The 20,495-nt window shown below is 56.5% G+C and overlaps 3 protein-coding genes across 6 annotated transcripts in view; 2 read left to right on the top strand and 1 right to left on the bottom strand.

Moving 5' to 3' along the window:
* MCRS1 (microspherule protein 1) overlaps positions 1-20,495 on the bottom strand; it is an 84,534-nt gene that overhangs the window by 34,463 nt on the left and 29,576 nt on the right. The window contains exon 15 of one of the 3 annotated variants that reach the window (XM_075133715.1): positions 13,585-13,595. The exons of the other annotated variants lie outside the window; for them this stretch is intronic. The gene's annotated coding sequence lies outside the window, so the exon portion shown is untranslated. Of the gene's footprint in view, positions 1-13,584; positions 13,596-20,495 lie in introns of those variants that run through there. 3 annotated transcript variants of the gene reach the window in all.
* DNAJC22 (DnaJ heat shock protein family (Hsp40) member C22) lies at positions 4,257-5,757 on the top strand. The gene is made up of 2 exons (XM_075133845.1): positions 4,257-5,045; positions 5,578-5,757. The coding sequence occupies exons 1-2, from the start codon at positions 4,257-4,259 to the stop codon at positions 5,755-5,757; spliced, it is 969 nt and encodes a 322-aa protein (XP_074989946.1).
* The window catches only part of SPATS2 (spermatogenesis associated serine rich 2), a 31,207-nt gene continuing 17,184 nt past the window's right edge, over positions 6,473-20,495 (top strand). The window contains exons 1-2 of one of the 2 annotated variants that reach the window (XM_075133711.1): positions 6,473-6,745; positions 15,082-15,395. In XM_075133711.1, the coding sequence (XP_074989812.1) occupies positions 15,371-15,395 (25 nt within the window). In that variant the 5' untranslated portion in view covers positions 6,473-6,745; positions 15,082-15,370. The remainder of the gene's footprint in view (positions 6,746-15,081; positions 15,396-20,495) is intronic. The other variant, XM_075133710.1, reaches the window with a different exon arrangement.

The following is a 20,495-nucleotide window of genomic DNA, read 5'->3' as shown; positions in this document are numbered from 1 at the left end:
TGCATGGCACCCAGTCCCGGTGCATGGTGCATCGTGCCTGGTGCACGGCGCCCAGTGCTGGTGCATGGTCACCGGTGCCCGCTGCATGGCACCCTGTCCTGGTGCACAGTGCCCAATGCTGCTGCATGGCAGGCAGCGCTGGTGCATGGTTCCCGAGGCCCACTGCATGGCACCCAGTGCCAGTGCATGGCACCCAGCGCTGGTGCATGGTTCCCGATGCCCACTGCATGGCACCCAGTGCCGGTGCATGGCAGGCAGCGCTGGTGCATGGTTCCCGATGCCCACTGCATGGCACCCAGTGCCGGTGCATGGCACCCAGCGCTGGTGCACGGTTCCCGATGCCCACTGCATGGCACCCAGTGCCGGTGCACGGTCCCCAGCGCCCAGGGGACGTCACCCTTCCTCTCCCCATGGCTTCGCCAAACGCTTCCCTCCCCATGGCGGCGGCGTGCCGCGATGGCAGACAGATGGGCGCGTCAGCGCGGGCCGGGAGGGAGCCTTGTGCAAATGAATATCGATGGGCTGGAGGCGGCCGGGCGCTGCGCGCTCCATCCAGGGCATGTTTGCAATAAAGCCCCGCCGCCGGGCCGGCCGAAATTGGATGAAAATTGTCCTTGAACAGCGACAATAAACCAGCAGCCGGGGGGGGACTGGGGGGGCTGCGAGGCCGGGCTGGGGGTGATGCTCCCGGGGCCATCCCGGTGCTTCTGCGGTGAAATGCCCGTTGGGACCCCGGTGCAGGGCCGGGGCGGGATGTGCCAGCACCGCGGGGCTGCTGCCGGGAGCGTCACCCCTGGATGGAGCCCCTGGCACCGCGGGGCCCCGGGGCCGCTCGGGTGCCCCCCGACAGCTTTTGCGGGGTGGCAGAAGCGGCCGAGCGGGCAGGGCATCGCCTGCACCGGGGGGGCCACCGCCACGTCCCCCCCAGTGGGCCCCAGCCCCGGCCGGGTCACCCCCTGCGCCCGGTCCCCCACGTGCACCCAGACCCCGATGTGCCCCCAGCCCTCACCCCGCACACCCCCTCCGCCCTGGGCACCCCCAGCCCTCCCCTCCTGCCCCCCCGGCTCATTAGCATCAGCTGCTAATTGGTGTGGAGGCAGCTGGGAGGGCCTGGGGGGTCGGGGGTCTGGAGCCGGCTGCCCCTCGGCAGCGGGGGGCGAGGGGACGGGGACAGGCTCAGGGTGGGGTGTCCCACCCAGGCCACTGCTGTGACGAGCTGTGGGGTCTCAGCCGTGGGGGGACCACAGCAGTGGCAGCCCCCGGCTCCGGGGGGGGCATCCCCCGGGAAGGGGCGGCCGGGGGATCCCGGGGGGGATTTACGTCCCCCCCCGGCTGCGCCCCCCCGCGCTGGCGGGGGCCCGGCGGCGGGGCTGTCCGTCACGGCGTGCCGGCGCCTGCCGAGATGGATGGCTGCGGGCCGGCCCGGATTAATTCTCTGGACAAGCGGCATTTATTACGGATGCAGAGGATGTCGGGTGGAGAAATCCATCCCGGCCGGGCGGCAATTAGGCGGGTGGCCGGGGCATGGGGGTCCCGCTCGCCCCCTGCCACCTGCCCGGCCCCCCCCTGCACCAGCACCCCAGGTCCCCCCATCCCGTGGGTCCCCCCCAGCCCCGCTGCGGGGGGTGAGGGGCCGGGGCTCCCCCCCCCCACAGTGCTGCCCCCCGCGCCGGGGGCTCATTGCAGATTCGCCTCATGCCCACCTGAGCCGGGCGCTGACAAATAGACATTTAAATCAGACAATTAGCTGGCCTCCACCGCTGACATTTTTAATGTATTAATGTGCATCAACAGCTAATACATATAAAATTCCCCTAATAACAGCACTTGGGTACCGGGGCCGCGCCGCAGCCGGCGCTGGCAGTGATGTACGAGTCCGGAGGGACTCCGGCCCCGGCGTTTGCATTAATTACCAGCAAACTGACAAGGCAGCGTGACACGCGGGAAGGCGCCGGATGCCTTCAACCAGCCCCGCGGCCGGTTTTCCAAGCCGCGGCGTGTGCGTGCGTGTGAGCGCGTGCACGGTGCAGCCGGGCGTGCAGCGGGGTGCACGGTGCGGGCACATGTGCACGGGCCGGTGGCATCATGTGTGTGCGCACACGCGTGTGCCCCACGCGTGGGGGGATGTGCTGCAGTGGGTGGGGGTTGGGGTGGGGGTTGCTTCGTGTTCCTGCTGGGAGGGGGTGCGTCGGGGCACGCGTGTGCATGGGGACATGCATGAGCATGGGGACATGCGTGTGCATGGGGACATGTGTGTGCATCAGGACATGCATGTGCATTGGGATGTGGGTGTGCATTGGGACGTGCGTGTGCATCAGGGCGCACATGTGCATGGGGACAGGTGTGTGCATTTGGGCATGTGTGTGCATTGGGAACACACATGTGCATGGGGACACACGTGTCCCCAGCACTGTGCACAGCCATGCACGGGGACCAGAGGGGACGGCTCGTGGCCAGGGAGCCTGGCTGCCTGCAGGGTGCTGCCCCGGCCACGGTCCCCGTGTGTCCCCGGCCGCGGTCCCTGCGTGTCCCCGGCCACGGTCCCTGCGTGCCCGGGCGGTGACAGATGCTTCAATTCACCGGGAGGCTCCAAAAATCGATGCCTTAAACACTGGTGGCCGGGGCTGATCAATGGCACCAATTAACGCCCACGAACGGGCGCTTGTGGGGGCCTGGGGGAGCCCCCCTACCCCCCCCAGGGCTGGGGCATCCCCCCAGGGGCCCCTCTGCAGCCCCCCGGCTCCGCGTGTCGGGGGGCACCCAGGGAAACTGAGGCCTTTGTGGGGGGCTGTGCCCCCCCGCCCCATCGACCGCCGGCCCCGCTCGCTGAAGGCAAATTTGACATTTTTAAATCCAGATACTTAAAGGGATCGATCGGGATGCGAGACCCCCGCCCCCCCCGCATCGATCCTGCGCTGAAACGGGGGGGCACAGCGCCGCGGCCCCCGCCAGCCCGGGGCTCCTGGGGGCTCTGGGGAGGGGTCCGGGGCCCACCCAGGCCGGGGTGCCCCCCCTCCCATTCAGGGTGGCGGGGCTGGGCCTCCCCGGCGCGGGGCTCGGGGGCAGCGGAGCGTGGGCCGGGGTCCGCTGGGACCCGCTGTCAGGGAGGCAGCCAGGCGCGGGGTGGGCAGCGCGGGGGGGGCTGCTGTCAGCCCGCCCTGACGGGCAGCCGAGCTGGGGGGGGCCGCCAGCATCCCCCACCCCCCACCAGCATCCGGGGGGCTCCCCAAGGACCCAGGCGTTCTGGCCTCTCAGCCCCCCCCCCCCCAGAACTGGGGCTTTGCCCCATTGCACCCCCAAACCGGGGGGGCCCCATCCAGCCCTAGGGAAGCAGCAAAGCCCATCCGGCTGCACCGCCTGGGGGGTGCTGAGCTGGGGGGGGGGTTCGCACCCCCCGGGCCCTGCTAACGGGGGCTGAGCCCCCGCGCAGGGCGGCTGCGGGGCCGTTAATAATGGATGAGACCAAATTGGCGGCCGGCAGCCGGTTAATCCCTGCAAACACGGCGGCGGCGGCGCGGGCTGAGCAAACAGGGGCTGGGGGGGGGCCCTGCGCTGGGGGGGGGTCACATCTGCCACGCAGCGGGTACCCCAATACCAGGCACCGTGGCGTACTGGGGATGGCTGCACCCCAGGAGGGGGTACGGGGCTGAAGGTGCCGGTGCGGGGCGCCCGGTCCCCCCCTCCCAGGTCCCCACACCGGCGCGGCGATGCCGATGCCGTGCCCTTTGCCCGGTGTCGTGCCGGGGCAAAGTCTGGCGGGGGGAGCGGTGCCGCCGGGAGCTCCGCGGGGAGAGGTGGGTCAGGGTGGGCTGGAGCCCTGCCGGCGCGGGGTCCGGGGCGCTGCGGGGGTGCACCGGCCCCGGGTGGGCTCATGGGCTCATGGGTGGGCTCACAGGGTGCTGGGTGGGCTCAGGGGACCCTGGGGGAGCATGCACTGGTCCTGGGTGGGCATGCAGGACCCTGGGTGGCCCAAGGGGTCCTGGGTGGGCATGCAGGGTGCTGGGTGGGCATGCACTAGCCCTGGGTGGGCACACGGGAGCCGTGTTGGCATGCATCGGTCCTGAGTGGGCATGTAGGACCCCTGGTGGGCAAGCACCGGCCCTGGGTGGGCGTGCAGGTCACCGGAGGGGTCTGGCATGGGGGGGGGACAGCGTGACCTGGGGTCCCTGACTGCGCTGTCCCTCCCGCAGGGCGCCGGATGCCGGGGCCGTGCCGGTGCCCGCCGGGGGGGTGACCCCCGGGACAGCCCTGCCGAGATGGCCAAGCGGCTGCTGGTGGCCTACGGGCTGTGGGCGCTGGGGGGGCCGCTGGGGCTGCACCACATCTACCTGGGCCGGGACAGCCACGCGCTGCTCTGGATGCTGACGCTGGGCGGCTTCGGCGGCGGCTGGCTCTGGGACTTCTGGCACCTCCCCGGCTGGGTGGCGGCCGCCAACGGGGCCGGGGCGCCCGGGGACCGCGGTGGGACCGTGCCGGCCCTCAGCCCCCTGCGCCTGGCGGGGCAGGTGACGGTGGGGATGTATTTCGGGCTGGTGGCGGCGCTGGGGCTGCCCTGGGTGCCGGCGGTGCTGGCGCAGCCCCTGGCCGTGGGGCTGGGGGTGCAGCTGGTCTCCTCGGTGGGGGACCAGACGGCGGAGGCACCCAGCATCCTGGCCGCAGCCTTCCTCGCCTCCCTCCTCTTCCAGGGCCGGGTGCTGGCGGTGCTGCCCGCCAGCCTGGCCGCCAGCGTCGCCGCCCAGCGGCACCGGCGCTACAAGCCCCGCGGGGTGCCGCGGCCCCGGCTGGCGGCCCGGCTCTACCACTTAGGGCTGGCGTGCCTGGCCTTCGCCGCCCCGCTTGCCTGCCGCGGGCTCTGCGGTGCCGCCGGGGTGCTGAGCACCCTCCTGGCCCTGCCCCGCGCCGCCACCGAGCTCCTGCTCCTGCCCCTCCGCACCGGCCGGCTCCTGGCAGAGGTCCTGGGCTTTGCCGGCGGCTCTCCGGCACGGGAGCACGGCACCGGCTTCCAATCGAGCAGCTGGAGCGAGCGGCAGCAGCGGGCGTACGAGGTGCAGGATGCGGCGCTGGGTACCCGGCGCGGAGGGGGGATGCTGCGCTGGGGGGATCCAGGGGGTTCAGCTGCTCCCATGCCCTGGGGGGAGGTGGGGAAACACCCTTTTTGGGGTCCCCTCCAGCTGCTGAGGGCACACGTAGCCCCGTCTCTCTGGGTGGGCTTGCAGGACCCTGGGTGGGCCCAGGGGGTCCTGGGTGGGGATGCAGGACCCTGGGTGGGCCCAGGGGGTCCTGGGTGGAGATGCAGGACCCTGGGTGGGGATGCAGGACCCTGGGTGTGTCCAGGGGGTCCTGGGTGCGGATGCAGGACTCTGGGTGGGGATGCAGGACCCTGGGTGGGTCCAGGGGGTCCTGGGTGGGGATGCAGGGCCCTGGGTGGGCACATGGGAGCCGTGTTGGCATGCACTGGTCCTGAGTAGGCATGTAGGACCCTGGGTGGGCAAGCACCGGCCCTGCGTGGGCATGCAGGTCACCGGAGGGGTCTGGCACGGGGGGGACAGCTGCCCAGCGTGTCCCTCTCGCCCCCAGGTCCTGGGCCTCCCCGCCGGCTCCTCCGCCGAGGACGTGCACCGGAGCTACCGGGAGCTGGTGAAGGTTTGGCACCCGGACCACAACCGGCACCGGGCCGAGGAGGCCGAGAGGCGCTTCATCCAGCTGCAGGAGGCCTACGAGGAGCTGGCGGGGCCCAGGAGAGCGGCGGCGGGGTGACGCCGCCGGCAGCCCCCGCCGCGCCGGGGAGCGAGAGCTGCGGGGGGATTTGTAAACACGAGGTTTCCCTCGCGCTGCTGCTTCGTTCCTTCGGGCAGCGCGACGGGGCCGGGCAGGGACCGCGCAGCAGGGCGAGGCGTGCGGGGGGCCGCTGATAAACCGTTGCACAGGGATGTCTGCAAAGCCACGGATGGGGGGGTTTGTGCGAACCATTGCACGGCGATCGGTGCAGACCATCGCACGAGGAACCCGCCAGCCCTTGCACGGCCGGCAGCCCCGGTGCCCCCCCGGGGAGAGGAGGGGCGGGGGGCGGTTAGGGCGGAGCGGGGCCGCGAACCCGCGGACCCCGAGTTCAGCCCCCGCCGCTCCTCATCTTCGGCCTTTCCCGGAGGGCACTCGGATGTTTCCGCTGCAGGGCGGTGGCTCTCGGCAGTTTCCGTCCACGTTCGGCGCTCGCGGCCCCGCCCCGTCCCGCCCATCGTGAGGGCGGGGAGGCGGGGCTTCGGCATTGCCGGATCCGATTGGCTCTCGGCGGAAATTGGTCACGCCTCTCGCGCGCGCCGGAGGCGGGGCCTTCTCAGTCACGTCGGCTGGGCGGCTTCGCCATTGGCTGGCGGGATGCCTCCCTCCTCGCGCCGAGCCGCGTCTCAGCGCGCCCAGAGGCACCGTTCTGCCCCCTCATTGGCCAGGAGCGCTCGGCCAGGCCCCCGTTTCGCATCTGACTGGCTGGAGGCGAAGGAGGGCGGGCCGAGCCCGGTCTTCTCCGCCCTTTCATTGGTGTAGTCCTCCAGGAGGGCGGGTGCGCTGCGGCGGTCTCCCGACGCCATTGGCTGCCGAGCGGTGGCCGCGTCCCGATTGGCTGACGCGGCCTGAGGGCTCCTGCCGGGCCGCGGCCCCCCGCCCCCCTCCCCGGTGCATCGCGGCGGCCTGAGGTGAGGGGGGGGCGCGGCAGCGGGCAGGGGCGAGCGGGCCCCCACCGCCACGGCCGGTGAGTGCCCCGCGGCCGGGCCCAGCCGGGGGAGCGTGGGCTGGAGCGAGGGGAGGAGGCGGGGGGAAGGGTGGTCGGCGGGGGAGGGCGCAGCCGGGGGCCGGGCCGGGGGGTCGGGAGGGGCCTTGTGAGGGGCCTTGTGAGGGGCGGGGGGGCGGGGGGGCCTTGTGAGGGGGTAGGGGGCGTCGGGAGGGGCCTTCTGAGGGGGGGGGCGGGCTGAGGGGCCTGGTGGGGGGTGGGGGGCCGGTGGGGCCTTGTGGGGGGGGTCGGTGGGGCCTTGTGCGGGGTGGGGGGGGCTGCGGGGCCTTGGGGGGGGCGGTGGGGCCTTGTGTGGGGAAGGGGGGGCTGAGGGGCCTTGTGAGGGATGGGGGGGCTGAAGGGCCTTGTATGGGGAAGGGGGGGGCTCTGTGTGAGGGAACAGCCTGGGGGTGGGCTGCGGGGCAGTGGGGGGGGGCAGGAGGGGTGCTGTGTGGGGAAGGGGGTGCTCTGTGCGGGAGGGGCGGTTTGGGAGGGAAGGGTGACAGCGCTGGGGTGAGGGGGGCTGGGAGAAGGCCTGGGTAGCGGGGAGGGGGGCGATATGGGGAGGAGTACCCCCCTCCCACCCCCCCAGCGATGGGGAAGGGGCAGCCAGCGCAGGCCGGCTGGGGAGTGGGCCCAGGGGGTGGTGGGCAGGGGTTGAGGTGGGGGGTGCCCAGGCCGCAGGGGGGCCCACGGGAGGCTGCAGAAGGGGGGTTGCAGGTTGGACTGGGTGGAGCAGTGGGGGTTTCATGGGGTAAAGGGGGTGGGGGGGCGCAGCTAGCGGCCGGCTGCAGGGGGGAGCGGGGCGGCCCGTGATGAGTCGAGGCCGGCGGGGCGAGCTGCGGGGGCGCGGGGCTGGCGTGACTGACGGGAAGCGGACGGTCAGCAGTGTTAATACATTATTTATGCCGCAGCCGGTACACGTACACAGCCCAGCTCGCCCATTGCTTCCACCCGCTGTCCTTCACCCCTGCCTCCGCCATGCCTCTCCTCTGGCACCGACCCGGCTCCTAAATCCCAGGGGCCGGAATCCTCTCCCAGTGTGCTTGGATACCTTGCTTTGTGGCCTTTAGTTATTACCGTAACAGAAATAATTAAGTTAATGAGGGTGGTGAAAAGCAGGCTGAGTGGCAGAGAGGGAAAGGTTATTTTCCCCCATACAGGGCTGTGGTCTTTAGCACACCTAAAGCTTGACTTTCCCCCACGCCATTCACTCAGGATTTTCTCCACGAGAAAACAAGCCAGCAGTAAGTTAGAAGGTGGCTTCCAGTGCCTGGTCCCCATTCTTTTCCCCCGGTGGGTGCTCACCGGTGCTGTTCTTGTTTTGTGCTTGGTGATCGGCTTCCTGAGTGAACAGAAAGAGGCGTTCATGTATCCGCAGAGGGAGCTGTTGCAGAGAAGTTGTGAAGGCTCCTTCTCCGCAGAGACAAGCCCTACACCGGGGTTCCATAGGAAGGAAGGCGAAGAATAGTTTGGTTGGGAGAGGGGAGAAAATCCTGCGAGGGCTGTGGGATTTCCTTCTGAGGGTGCCTTAATGGTTCCCCTGGTGTAATCATCTTCCCTGGGTGTACTGATCCTCTGCGGAGGGGTGATGGGTCCGATCTCTTGCAAAGCAGTTTGCCATCAGAGGAGTTTGAGATGCCCAAACAGAAACAAAAGCTTCTGGTGGAGCCTTTGTTAATTGATGGGAGGTAAACTTGGAACAATCAACAGAAAATTCCCCGCCGACTACCTATGGGGTCTGCTTCAGTGTCCCGCCAGAGCCTGGTAGCTATTTTCATGATTTTGAGCTTTTTATAATGACCACTTTTCACTAACTTTGCGCTGCGTTTCCCGCTGGATGCTTCCATGGGAAAGCTCTGGCTGCCACGTCTTTCTTTGGAGGTGTTAGAGATCTTGAGGCCTTTTGCCTCGAAAGTTACAGGTGTGAAGTGTTTTGCCGTACTGTTTGGCTCTGGGACTTCGTGCTTTCTAAGCAGGACTTGCTCAGACAAGCTGGGGGTGCCCCGTCATGCAGTCTGGCTGGAGTATAGGCGTGAATCCAGGAGATTTTGGGACCTGGAGGAGGTCTGGTAGAGCAGAAAGGGCAGCGGGCATCTGTGTTTGATGTGAGAGCTCCTTAATTCCTCGTGACTGTAGCTGGCACCGAGCTTCTGGCTTCCCTCATAACCTGCCCCGGGGAGACGGAGTGTGGGAGCGCGGCCTCGCCCGTGCTCGGGTTGAGGAGTAAAGGCAGAATCTCCCCAAAAGCGCCCGCGGTCGGTATGGACGCTGCCTCCTGGAAAGGTGGAGGGGAAGAAGCGTGGGTCTGACAGCGCTGCAGCTTCTCCTCTCCCGCTGTTCCGCCAGCCTGCTAGACCTTCCGACGGTTGGGGAGCGCGGGACGTCCCCGCTGGGGTCCTGCTGAAGCGTCACTCGGGTCCGTGTCGCTCTCCCGCTGTCACACGGCGTTGCTCTATGCGCTCGGTGCTTGGGGCCTCGGTGTTTATTTCCTTTATTGCAATACTCTCTTAATAATGTAGGTTGTGTGCGCTGGGCCAGCAAAGCGCCTGCAGCCCGTCTTAACTCTCAGACACGACCTGCGTGGAAGTTGTGTGCGGCTTCAGCAGCTATTCCGCTGTATATCACATGTACGTGGCCGTAGCGACGTCTGCAGAGGTTACTGCCGTTTCAGGTTTGCCAGACTAAACTCCTCTTGCAGGAATTGTCTAACGCATAAGGGTTTTCTTTAACTGAAGCTTACTCTTCAAGGGGCATTTAAATATTTTATGATTTTTCTGAGCCGTGTAACTCTAAGCAGAAGATTGTTGTTGGATTCAGGACAAAGGCGCTCTAAAGGTGGCTTGCAATCTGAAGAGGATATATAGGTACTGCAGTTTTTAAAAATAATAGGTCTGGCAATTAAAATATAGGGCTTATTTTTAATGATATTTTCAAGCTCTGTCTTGGGATATCAGACCCGGAGATTAGCTATAATCAAAGAAAAAGCTGAGGGAGAGGGGAAGGATGCTGGTAGGACTACAGTAATCCCGTTCACCCCATTTAAATTGCAGGAGATGAAGGATGTTTTCACCATTTAAAGTGAGGCAATGAAAGGTGGCACCTTCTGCTGTATTTGCCATTATTTTTTCCTTCCTTCTTTTCAAAAGCTTCTGATTTTTAGCTACTTTGATAAAAAGTAAAATTTAATCTAAAAGACACGTGTTTATCCTCTTAAATATGAAACAATTCTTGACAAGTCACTGAGACTCTTCCAGATCACAACGCTGGCAAATACAATCTAAAAATAGTAGCAATGCACGCAGAATTACACAGGACAAACACACATGTGCGAGTTTCCATTGCAGCTGTTCCCTCCCGGGCAGGCTGGTTCGGAAGGGACACAGAAAGCTTTGACTGGATGGGGAGAGGACCAGAAGACAAAGTGCAAAGAGATCTTTGCCTCAGGAAAGCAAAATTTGGTGTCCAACTCAAGAGCATTTCACTTCTGCCGAATTGCTCCGCTTGCAGTGCTGTGTAAAGCGTCGGAAATCCCACCAGCAATTCCCAGTGCCCGTTTATCTGGAAAGTGAGTATGGAAAACAGTGTGCCACCAGGAATCCCGCACTGCAGCCCCCTCCTGAAGAACACAAAACCCCGTGGTCTGCTCTTTTATCTTGTTTAAGTATTTGTAAACACTCCGGGTGGGGTTTTGTAGCATCATCGGAATAGCTATGGGAATGTTTTGTCATCTGAAATACGTAGTTTTACTTCTTTGTGCTGCAAAATGATACCCAATTAGCTTATAAGAGGTAGATGTTTGAGAATAGCTAATGCCCAGCCGTGCTCTGCATAATGCATTCGGTGAAAGAACAATAAATGTGTGGATTTAAACAGAATATAGACAGCTAATTATCTCTGAGGTTAAATGTTCAGTTCATTCCTGAGGAAATACTGAAAAAAAACCCCAAACCCCAAGAGTGATATTAAGAAACTATTTTTTTAAATCCTAAAATGGTTCTTTGTCTTATACAATGTTACGATCCTTCATCCAGTACCATGAAGGGACTTGTCCAGGATGGAAAAAGGAGCTGCTTTGTGCAGGCAGGGGTTTGGCTGCGGGCGCTGGCGTTAGACCTTCCCAGACCTGTGCTGGGAGAGGCGAGGGGGCTGCGCTCCTCCTTCCCCGCGTGCTCTGACCGAGCCATTGTTCGGTGGAAGGAGCTTCTGAAAAGCGATTGTCTCGATTTGAGGGGGGAAAAAAAGAAAAAAAAAAAAAGAAAACACCCAAGTTCCAGTCGGGCTTGTGCTGTGCTCGCTGCTGAACGGTGCGCTTCCTTCCTCTCATGTGGGGTAATAAAGCTGCCTGGCTTTGATTAAAACGTTGGCCTGACGTGTTTCGTGGTCTGTTGCAGGGCAAAAAAGTTAGTTTTTTGAACAGAAACCACTGAGGCATCTGTTGAACGTGAGAGATGAACAGGCTTATTTTGGTCTGCTGTAACTTAACAGGTATTTGCCGAAAACCCCCCAAGTCTGGGGGTTTCAGCGCTGCATAAATTCCCCAGGGATTTGGTGGAGGTCTGGGAAAAACCAGGCTGTGCTTGTGCCGTGAGTCAGGGCCAGCAGCGCCCGGCGAAGGCAATAGGAATGTCGGGGTGTCGGTGTGTTCCCCTGCGCAGTGGGCATGTTAAACCTGCTCCTCCAAGTTTTGTTCCATGACAGGTAGAATAAGTTCCTGAATTTCTAGTGTAATTACCGCTTTTTTTTTTCAGGACACGCTATAAAATTGAGTTAATTCCCTTCTTGCGTGAGGACATTATGGGGTGGGGGGGGGTCCAGTGCTGTAGGTAAACAGCCGGGTCCTCTGAGGTGCTGGAGTCTCGGAAAATGGATTTTTATTTGAGAATGATTATAAATTGCAAACAGGACAATTTATTCTACTGAAATGCTGTTGTGTGTACTCAGAGACGAGACTTACGTGCTTGATCAACAAGATTAAAATAGCTTGGTAAGGGACTACTTAACTCAAAAGCCAATTAGCCAGATGCTACTGTACCGCCTGAATTATGCTCCAGCCGGGCGTGAGGCGGCAGCTGGGGACAGCCCACCGTGCCGCCTGCCCGAGATCCCGGAACAACCGCGGTAAAAACCCTCCCAAGAAGCAGGTTTATTTATTCTTCCGAACTCCAGATTTCTCAGCGAAAGCATCTTCCATGGACTAATAAAAAAATCCAGACAAATTTCTCACTGTTTATCTTCTTTTTCCTTCAAATAGGGAGCTATCGAGTTCTGAAAGTTTACTGAAATAATCCGTCTAGACGGAGCAAGAATAGCACGGCAAGCTAACGCCACGGGTGGGGGATTTAGAAGTTGTTTCTTTTTTGACTTGCTCTCTGTAAAATATTGAACGTTTTCCTTCTTTCTAAATTAGATGGAATATGCTGATATTAGCGCATTTCACAATAATGTGCGTTTCCAGCGCGATTTGGAGGAGTTTTATGTCGTCAGCTGAACGCTGGCAGCTCTGGGAGGAGTTTGGTTGCTCTGTCCGTAACAGGAGGGAGTTGGGCTTCTGCAGGTTATATTGCTCCCCCGTCAATTCTGTTATAACTACAATATTTTATTTTAATCCTGCAGGTAGATTTCTTGACGTTTTTGTATTGATGCTTTATTGTTTCTGTAGTACGGTGCGCTACATAAGCCTTATATTGCCCTTATCTGAAGGAGGTCGCCACCTATAATGAGTTTATTTGAACTTGCATTAATCTTTGCTATTTTACCAGTCTTGAAACTTCCACCTGCATTTTAAAAACGCTTGTGTGTTTTACAGCCCTCTCGCGCCGATCTGTTTAAGGTTCCCGGCTAATAGCTGTGGTGAAATTCCCAGCCGATCTGCCATGAGGGACACCGAGTTAAAGGCAGGTCACGCAGCAGCCTGAACCCCGATTCTGACGTGAGCCGGAGCTGCTTTTGACTCTCTGGCTCTAGATTTTTACCACAGGGTATATCGGATGAAATATTAATTGCATCATCAAGGAGTAAAGTTTTGCCATTTTACACTCATCAGATATATCAGTGGGTTTTGTTTCCAGTCCATTATTTTATTACTTTAGTGCTTACAGTTTAGCTTGCCGACGAGTAATTCAGAACCTGGTCTATGTTGTTTGTTTCCCCCCCAAGACTTAATTACTATTTATTTTTCTCCTTTGAAGTGGGTAAAAGTGTATTTCTTGGGTGATAAGGTGTAGAGTTTTTCAGGCTTTTTTATCAGATTTCCTGATAACTTCTTCACTGGCAACTTTCATTTTTTACAGCTTGTTTCTAGACTTTGAAGTGTTCTTGCAGTTATTTGCTCTTCGGGGATGTACAGGCAGAGGCAGTTTTTAAGTGTTCCTTTGTTTCGTGAATTAAGTTTGAGACAACTTGAGGGAGTTCACGTAAAGTACTCTCAGGCGTGATGTTACAGGCTTTTGTTGATACCTGTGTATTTCCACGCTCCCTCCGGATTAAAGCATGCTCGTCTTTATTTAAAAAATGAAATTATAAAGACGACTCTAAAGCACAGTTGTGGGCTTGTCATTTGTTTGTTTGTTTGTTTTTAAAACTCTGAGCAATATATGCCGAAGGGATTTGCCTCAGGTATCATAGGTCAGTGCGTGAGCACTTTCCTTCTCCGCAACCCAACGTTATCTTAAAATCACGGGAGGTACCGGAGGTTCCCGGCAGCTGGACGGCTGCGCTGCCTGCCTGTGTTTCCTGGTCGTGGACACAAAGCAGTCAGGCAGGGAAGTGAAACTTGGGTGTAATCGTGCAAACCAAAGCACATCGGCCACGCTAGCGCAGCCGGCAGAGCTCAGAGCTCGACCCGCCGGCAGTCTCCAGGCGTCGCGCTCGGGGGCCACTCACATCCCGGTACGGCAGCTTAATCCTTCGCTAAATTCTTCGGCTTCTGTATTTTTGAGCAGAGTTTCAAATACCACAATTTTTATGAGGTGGTATTTAGTGCCTCGAGGCATCAAAAGGAATGAAGGCATTTAATTCGGAGAGCTGAAGGCGGCGAGGCAGGCGTTTGTAACCACCTCTTGTTCTGGGACTCTGTTGGCAGGTAAAAAATTCTTTTGCACAGTCTTTTTTGCGCAGTCAGCGAGCGTTGACGCTGTCTCAGATTTAGATTGCGAGGGTCACTGGCTAGAAATAAGTTTTGAACTCCTGCGTAGCTAATAAAGGAGAATTCTGATGATAGGAAACGTCTATTTTTAAATCAAAATAGGACCCTGTCGATGAACCCTGGGACAGTGTCGCCGGTTCTTGTGTTGCAGGAGCGTTGCTGCATTCCTCGGACTTGTAAACCGTATCCCTAAAAAATAATCCTGATCGGGGTGGACGGGAGTTGAACTCCTAATTATTTCTGGAGCAAATTAGATGCGTGTTTCTCAGCGCTGTTTTCATGAGCGTGTGGGTTTTGCTAAAATGCACACGGTCTCCTGATGTTTACTAAAATATTTTGCGTCTTCAGTTCCCGCGTTTTACATATTGAAGTGCCAGTTTCTGTGTTTTTCCCGCTCCATTGTGGACACGGCTTTGAGGTTAGATCCTTCCTTGGGGTTAGGCGGGTTTGCCGAGGCAGAGAGGTCTCTATTGTTTCCTTACCTTGTGTATCCTGTTGTTCTTTGTTTAACCTGTCATCGTACTTGATGTGGTGCCTGCCGCCCCTGCTTTCCCTGGCTCCTTAAATCAGGAGCCGGGAGCACAAGGAAAACAGACGTATGTAACGCCACGCGGGGCTGCCCCGGCACCGCCTCGGCGGGGGAGGCTTGTTCTGTGCTCCGTTGAAATAATCAGAGAAAGCGTCTAAAATTTGTGTGCTTTTGGGTGCTGGCAGCAAAGTGAATTTTGCCTTCCCTGGGATGCTGGTGGCGTTAACACAGGAGAGATCTAAGAGTTCACGCTGTCGTGAGTGTTGTCACCCAGCGTAGGAACCACGCTCCCGGTCCGCTTTGTCCGTAAATGCTGGCATTTGTGTAAATGTTTTTGTTTTTTTTTTGATGGGTTCTAAACCTCCCTGGTTCTACTGCCTTGCACGCTTAAGTGACAGTGTCTTACAGTAGCCTGTTGAAACTGTACCAAGTCTGTAGGGATCTTGTTGCTTTATATTTAATGTTGCTTTTTTCCTGGCTAGTTGTTTCACCATGCCTTTAAACAAAATACAAATTTTACTCTTAAAAAGCGTGAGCAAGACGGCTCTGACAAACTGGGAGACGCGAGGTATGCCTTGGCTAGTACAGTAGCAATTTTCTTATTTCCTTTCTTTTTTTTTTTTTTAATTCTTTCTTTTTCAGAACCTGAAAAGACCGATACCAACTGCTGCAGTCAGGCTTCGTGACAAGAAGTTGCTTTTTGGAGGAAGGAGCTGTAGTGCTCTGCTGGCCTGTCAGCAGATCTCTGACAACTCCAGACCCCGTTTGCCCTCGCAGCTGGGATTTTGCCATCCCAAACCAGATATCTGCCGTTCCCCGCATTGATACAAGGCGGTGTGTGAATTGCAACTGCCAGCTACGTTGCGCAAGGGCGAGGACTCTGTTTTTTCCCCCCTCCCGTATAGCTGGACGTTGGAGCAAAGGCGCTGAGATGTCTAAAAAGCAAAATACAAAAGGTAAGATGCATGTGAATGTGATATAATCAAATGCCAATAAACAGCACTATTGATTCCAAAGTTATCAATTAGGAAAGGGGTTAATTGCTTTTGCCATACTCTTTTCAAGGCTGCTGGTGTCACTTGACAGCTTATTGTCACCATCTTAGTGACACCGTATAACCTGTTGGGTTTTGTGACATTTTTAGTAGCATTTCAATTGTCCAGCTGGACAGTTCTGATTTCACAAGTTCCTGTATGTTAATATTGCATCACTTTCACAGCCAGACAACAGGAGAAAAAAGATATTGTTTAGTCGTTGAAGAGTTACAGAGCCAAACTTTTTTATTTTCCTGGGGTCCCCCGTTGGTTCACGACTTCCCCTCGCTGGGTATGGCCAGGAAGAATTTGAGTGGTCTCTGATGGAATTAACTCTACCAAAACTTAGTCTTGCTCCCGAGGCAGCCCTTGTCCACCCTCTCCGAGCGCCCCGTGGACGCTGGCGTTTCGGGGCAGGCTTCTGTCTCGGACTTGCGTGTGCTGTCTGTGGCAACTGCTTGCCAGGAATCCAGTTCAGAAACAAGCCGTCGAATGGAGGTGGGATAGCTCAGCTCAGGTCTTCGCCTCTGGGGGATGCGATTCAAACTAGACCTATTTAAATCTTTTTCCTTCGAGATAGGTACAGAAGGGCAACGAGCAAGTTTACGAGAAGCTTTTTCCCTTGCTCTGTTTTCAAATACAGAGGCTGGTTCTCCTTTTTCTGCCATCGCATGTTAAGTGGCAAAGCTGTTCTGGCGTCAAGCAGCTTATTTCAGTGAGGGATCTTATTTGTCGCGTGTGAAACATTAATTCCAAAGTGTGTGTGTGGTGGGGGGAGAAGGGGGGTTGAGGGTTACGGTTCGCTTTTTATTTGAACTGACTACTAATTAATAATTTAAGGCGAATGGGTTTGACAATTCATGTCCTCTACCTCAAGAGAAGAGCTTTTGTTCTCTGTAGATTTTTTTTTTTTTTCCCCCTAGCAGCTTTGGCATAGAAACGGTGTCTACCTGAGGAGCCCAGCCGTCCTTTGACAGCTAGATCCATACATGATTCAAAGCAATTAGTAACAGTTATGGAAATTATTGTATAGGATAATTTTGGAGTGATTTTTAAAAAGCTGTATTTGTATCTGTGCTCTTGGAAGCCTCAGTACAAGTCATTAAGAAATTGGCTTCTCTCTGATGCTGGAAACGGAGCCCAGCAATCGTTGTTGCTGAATACATGTGGAGAGAAAAACACACCTTGAAACAGCAGAAGAGGATTAACGTGGCTAGGTAGGGGGAGAGAAATCTGTAGGAGACAACTGGGGGAAAACATGGGAAGCTGTTGCTCTGAGGGAATTCAGGGGTTTGGCAAGTCCCCAGCCGAACGAGAAAGCCGGCACAATTGCTGTTCTCGGTGTTGTTCGGCAGAGTGTGTCGTAGAGAGAACCCGCTGGGAAGCGCTGGCATGTATAGGGTTCCTAAAGAAGAGTAAAGGGATCTTGGACATAAATATTTGACACCGAGCAGGAATGCAGAGTAGGCTTTAATTCGCTCCGCCACCGGGGATATAAAATACGCCCCGCTTTGTTAAGCGGGCTCATCTCCAGTCCGCGTTGCAGTGGCAATGTGGACATAAGGGAAGGTGAGAGTTAAAGCTGCAGACTCCTCTGGCTGTGCCCTGTCCTGTTTGGACTGTGATTGAATTTTCAATTACTACTTTTCTGCTGCTCTAGAATGTTAATGTAGTCCACAAATATTTTCCAGTCCTCTGTAAAGGAGTATACCTTGGCCAGGTAAGGAATGTCTTTTCAGTTTCTCTTTCTTTCGAAAGCAAACCAAAACCCCTTTGCAGTGTAACAAAGGGCTGGTGAGAAGCGTTGAGAGATAGAGAACGAGACAGACCTATTTTTAATAACACAGCAGTTTTGAAACCAAATCAGAAGCCCACCTGTTTCTTCTTCTTAGAAGTGCCACAGAATAGAGTGAACATCTGAGCTATTCAGAAGGGTATTTTTAAGTCTTGTGAAAATGTATATGCAAAGTTTGGGCACAGAATCATGTTCTACTCCTGAATATTACTGGCTGTAAATAACTCTTTGCTCGAAAGATCTATGCTGAGGAGAAAACAGTTCAATCTGTAAACCGGTCATGTAGTTATCCCCATTCAAAATCCGAATGCGTGCATCCACATGTAGGTCCGTGTCTGGGTTATACCGGATGGCTCATTTCAGCTTTAGTATATTGTATAAGGGATAGTTAAAAATTCGAAGGAAAGGTAGTCTCTGTGATGCCAGATCTCTAAATAAATGTTCCCCAGCGTCTAGTAGGTTTGTTGGTTTGCTGCTGTCTGGAGTGATCTTGGATTCTTAGTGCTTCTGGTTTTCCCCCAACACGAAGCACGTGCACTCCCTCTCATCCCCCCTTCTGACTCGATTAATTGATTTGAGTGAAAGCAGCCACCAGGCTCAGGAATGACTGGTGACCCCAGGATACAAAGCAATCACATAAATCTTGTTTCCATTGGCCATCAGCCATGGTTTTAGGCATGCCAGGTTCCTGAATAAAACAGCACTCGGGTTCCTACTCATCTGGATACATCAAGGAGCCATTTCAATTGATGGAAAACTGTCCTACGTGAATTTGGTAAAGGCAAAAGGTCTTTGGTATCAGTCGCTGGGAAGGGACCGGAGCGGTGTTAAGCAGCAGGGAGCCTGTGCACCAGAGCCTCTACAAAAACCCCAAATGTGGGAGAAATTTCATTTTAAGCTCGAACTTTGTTCAACAACGCGTCAATCGAGCAGAAGATACTGCTTTGCAGAAAGCAGGCGCTGCTGATTGGGGTGGTTGCAAGCTATTTGCTCAGTCTGTGTCCGGATAACTTCTGTTAGAATCGGCAAACTGGGAGGTTGCGGAGTTGCTCTGCAAGGCAGCACTTGCTGTGAGTTATGGTGAAAACGCACAAAGGCGAATATCGAGCATGTGTTCTGTAAGCTGGTAAATCGGATCCTGGCGGGCGAGTGAGCTCGGGTGCGGTACGAGCCTGCAGGTGATGTCAGGAATTCACGGGAGCTTCAGCTGCATCACTCTGCTGAGTGTGATGCTCTGGAAATGCGCAGGTTTAATTTAATTTTTCATTTTTTTGTGTGTAGATGGAAATTAGAAGGGAGGGGGAAGACGGTGTCCTGCAGTTTGAATTACCTTAGTGGCTCTCTGTTTGGCTTCGCTGCCTGAGCTCCGCTGAAAGCTGATTGCCTTGCTTCACTGCTCGTGTGTCCAAAGCGCAGGTTGAAACTGCAGCTGTGACGGCGGCCGGGAAATGGCAGCGTGCCCGCCTCGGCTCGACCAGGTCGGTGACGCCGCAGGGGCACTGGGACCTGCGCTCCAAGTGCCTCCCCGGCCCTGGGAAGCAGGATGGGTGCTTAGGAGAGCTGCGTCCGTACGAGTCCCTGCCTTTGTGGCAAAAATACCCGCTTTTTGTGTCGGGCAGAAATACCCAATTTTAGCAGCATAACTTTGGGCATATTTTAGTTGATTTGCAAGAAGTTAACTTTTATTCCATATTTAATTTCTTTTCTTTCCACTCTTCCAAGCCCTTAAATGAATATGGTCTTATATGGGGAAGGTAGCCTGCATTAATCCAAGGGCTAACTCTTCTGCTGCCATCCAGCAGCCATCCAGCTGACCCGATGCTTCTGAGATCGGATGTCTGGAAGGTTTAATTTGCTCACCTCAGAATGAATTCTTCGAGTCCATCTCTTGCCTGCGTAGCCATATTCTGTCTGACGCACAGCAAGTTTTTTTGTAATTACACCCTGGTGAACCGATCGCTTTCCTGTCCCAGGTTTGGACCGAGAAGGCCATGTTGCATGCTTGGCCCCTTGAAATCTGTTTGAGAAAATAAGCAAGAAAGTGGCATTTCTTGTTGAGACAAGACTCTGAAGTGCAGCTGCCGCCTCCACGGGCTGGCTGTGCGCTGCAGGAACGTCACAGGGCTGTGCTTGGGGCATTAAAATAGTTTCCACAACAGCTGATCGAGGTACCAAGCCCCGACTTTGAACGTGCCCAGGCAGCAAGCAGGGACAGAAATTGAGCGACTACAGCTTAGTAACCCAACAGACTCAAATATCTTAATGTATTTTGGGGAAGGGAGGGCTTAAGTGTGTGGTAGTGATGTTCTTCCCCTTGGATCATGGAGGAAGTTAGCGTTTCTACGTAGTTTTTTCTGGTATCAATGAAATGTTGTCTCGACAGCAGCAAACCCAGAAATATTGATTCTAACCCCAGTTTAGTCCTTACTCCTCTCTAATTCGTGAGGAGAGAGCTTAGCATTGGTGCCTCTGTTGCCTGTTAGCAAGAACTGTTCTTACAAGGAAAAAATAGCGGCGTGTGTTGATGTAATTCGTAAGGAAAAGCAGGAGACGTGAGAGATGTGAAGTGCAGCCTGTGGTGGTCTGTTTGCTTCAAGTGCAATGTCTGACGCCCTGGGAGCCCTGAAACCGCAGAAAGCTCCCACGGATGTAATCTCTTATGTAGCACTTTTTCGGAAATCCTGATTTTTAGATTTTTTTTTTCCGTATTTGTGGGTACTTTGGTGTGACTGCAAGCACAGACTGATAGGGTAATGATATTCTGGCTTCTTTACTCTGTCCTGGGAAGGTGCATTAATTCCTGTCCAGTCACCTCTGCAGTCCTGGGCACAGACGTCTCCCGATTCTCATGATGCAGGGACTGCTGGAGATGCTCGTAATTAGAGCAAATTGGAGATGCTCTGAGTGAGCAGCGAGGTGCCATTTCTTTAAGAGCTTTTTATTTCACATTAGCCGAGGTCTCCCGCGCTATCCCTGGGAGAGCCGGCGCGGTTACCGTTGACCTGAAAAGCCACAGAGTCTATAAATGTTTCACGGTTTAACTGAATCTTGATTGCATCGCGCTTTAAGTGTATATGCTGTCCAGTTCCCCAAAGCCGTCTGCCTGTGAGCGTCCTGGCTGGGGCAGGAGGGTGAACCTGGCGATTGGAGAGGGATTTTTTTTTTTTTTTTTTTTAGTTTTGTAAGCTATTTTACTGTGCAAACTTTCCGTGAGCTGGCACGTGGGC

Source organism: Calonectris borealis, chromosome 30 (assembly GCF_964195595.1).
Source record: "Calonectris borealis chromosome 30, bCalBor7.hap1.2, whole genome shotgun sequence".
Lineage (NCBI taxonomy): Eukaryota > Metazoa > Chordata > Aves > Procellariiformes > Procellariidae > Calonectris > Calonectris borealis.
This window is presented reverse-complemented; position numbering and strand designations above follow the sequence as displayed.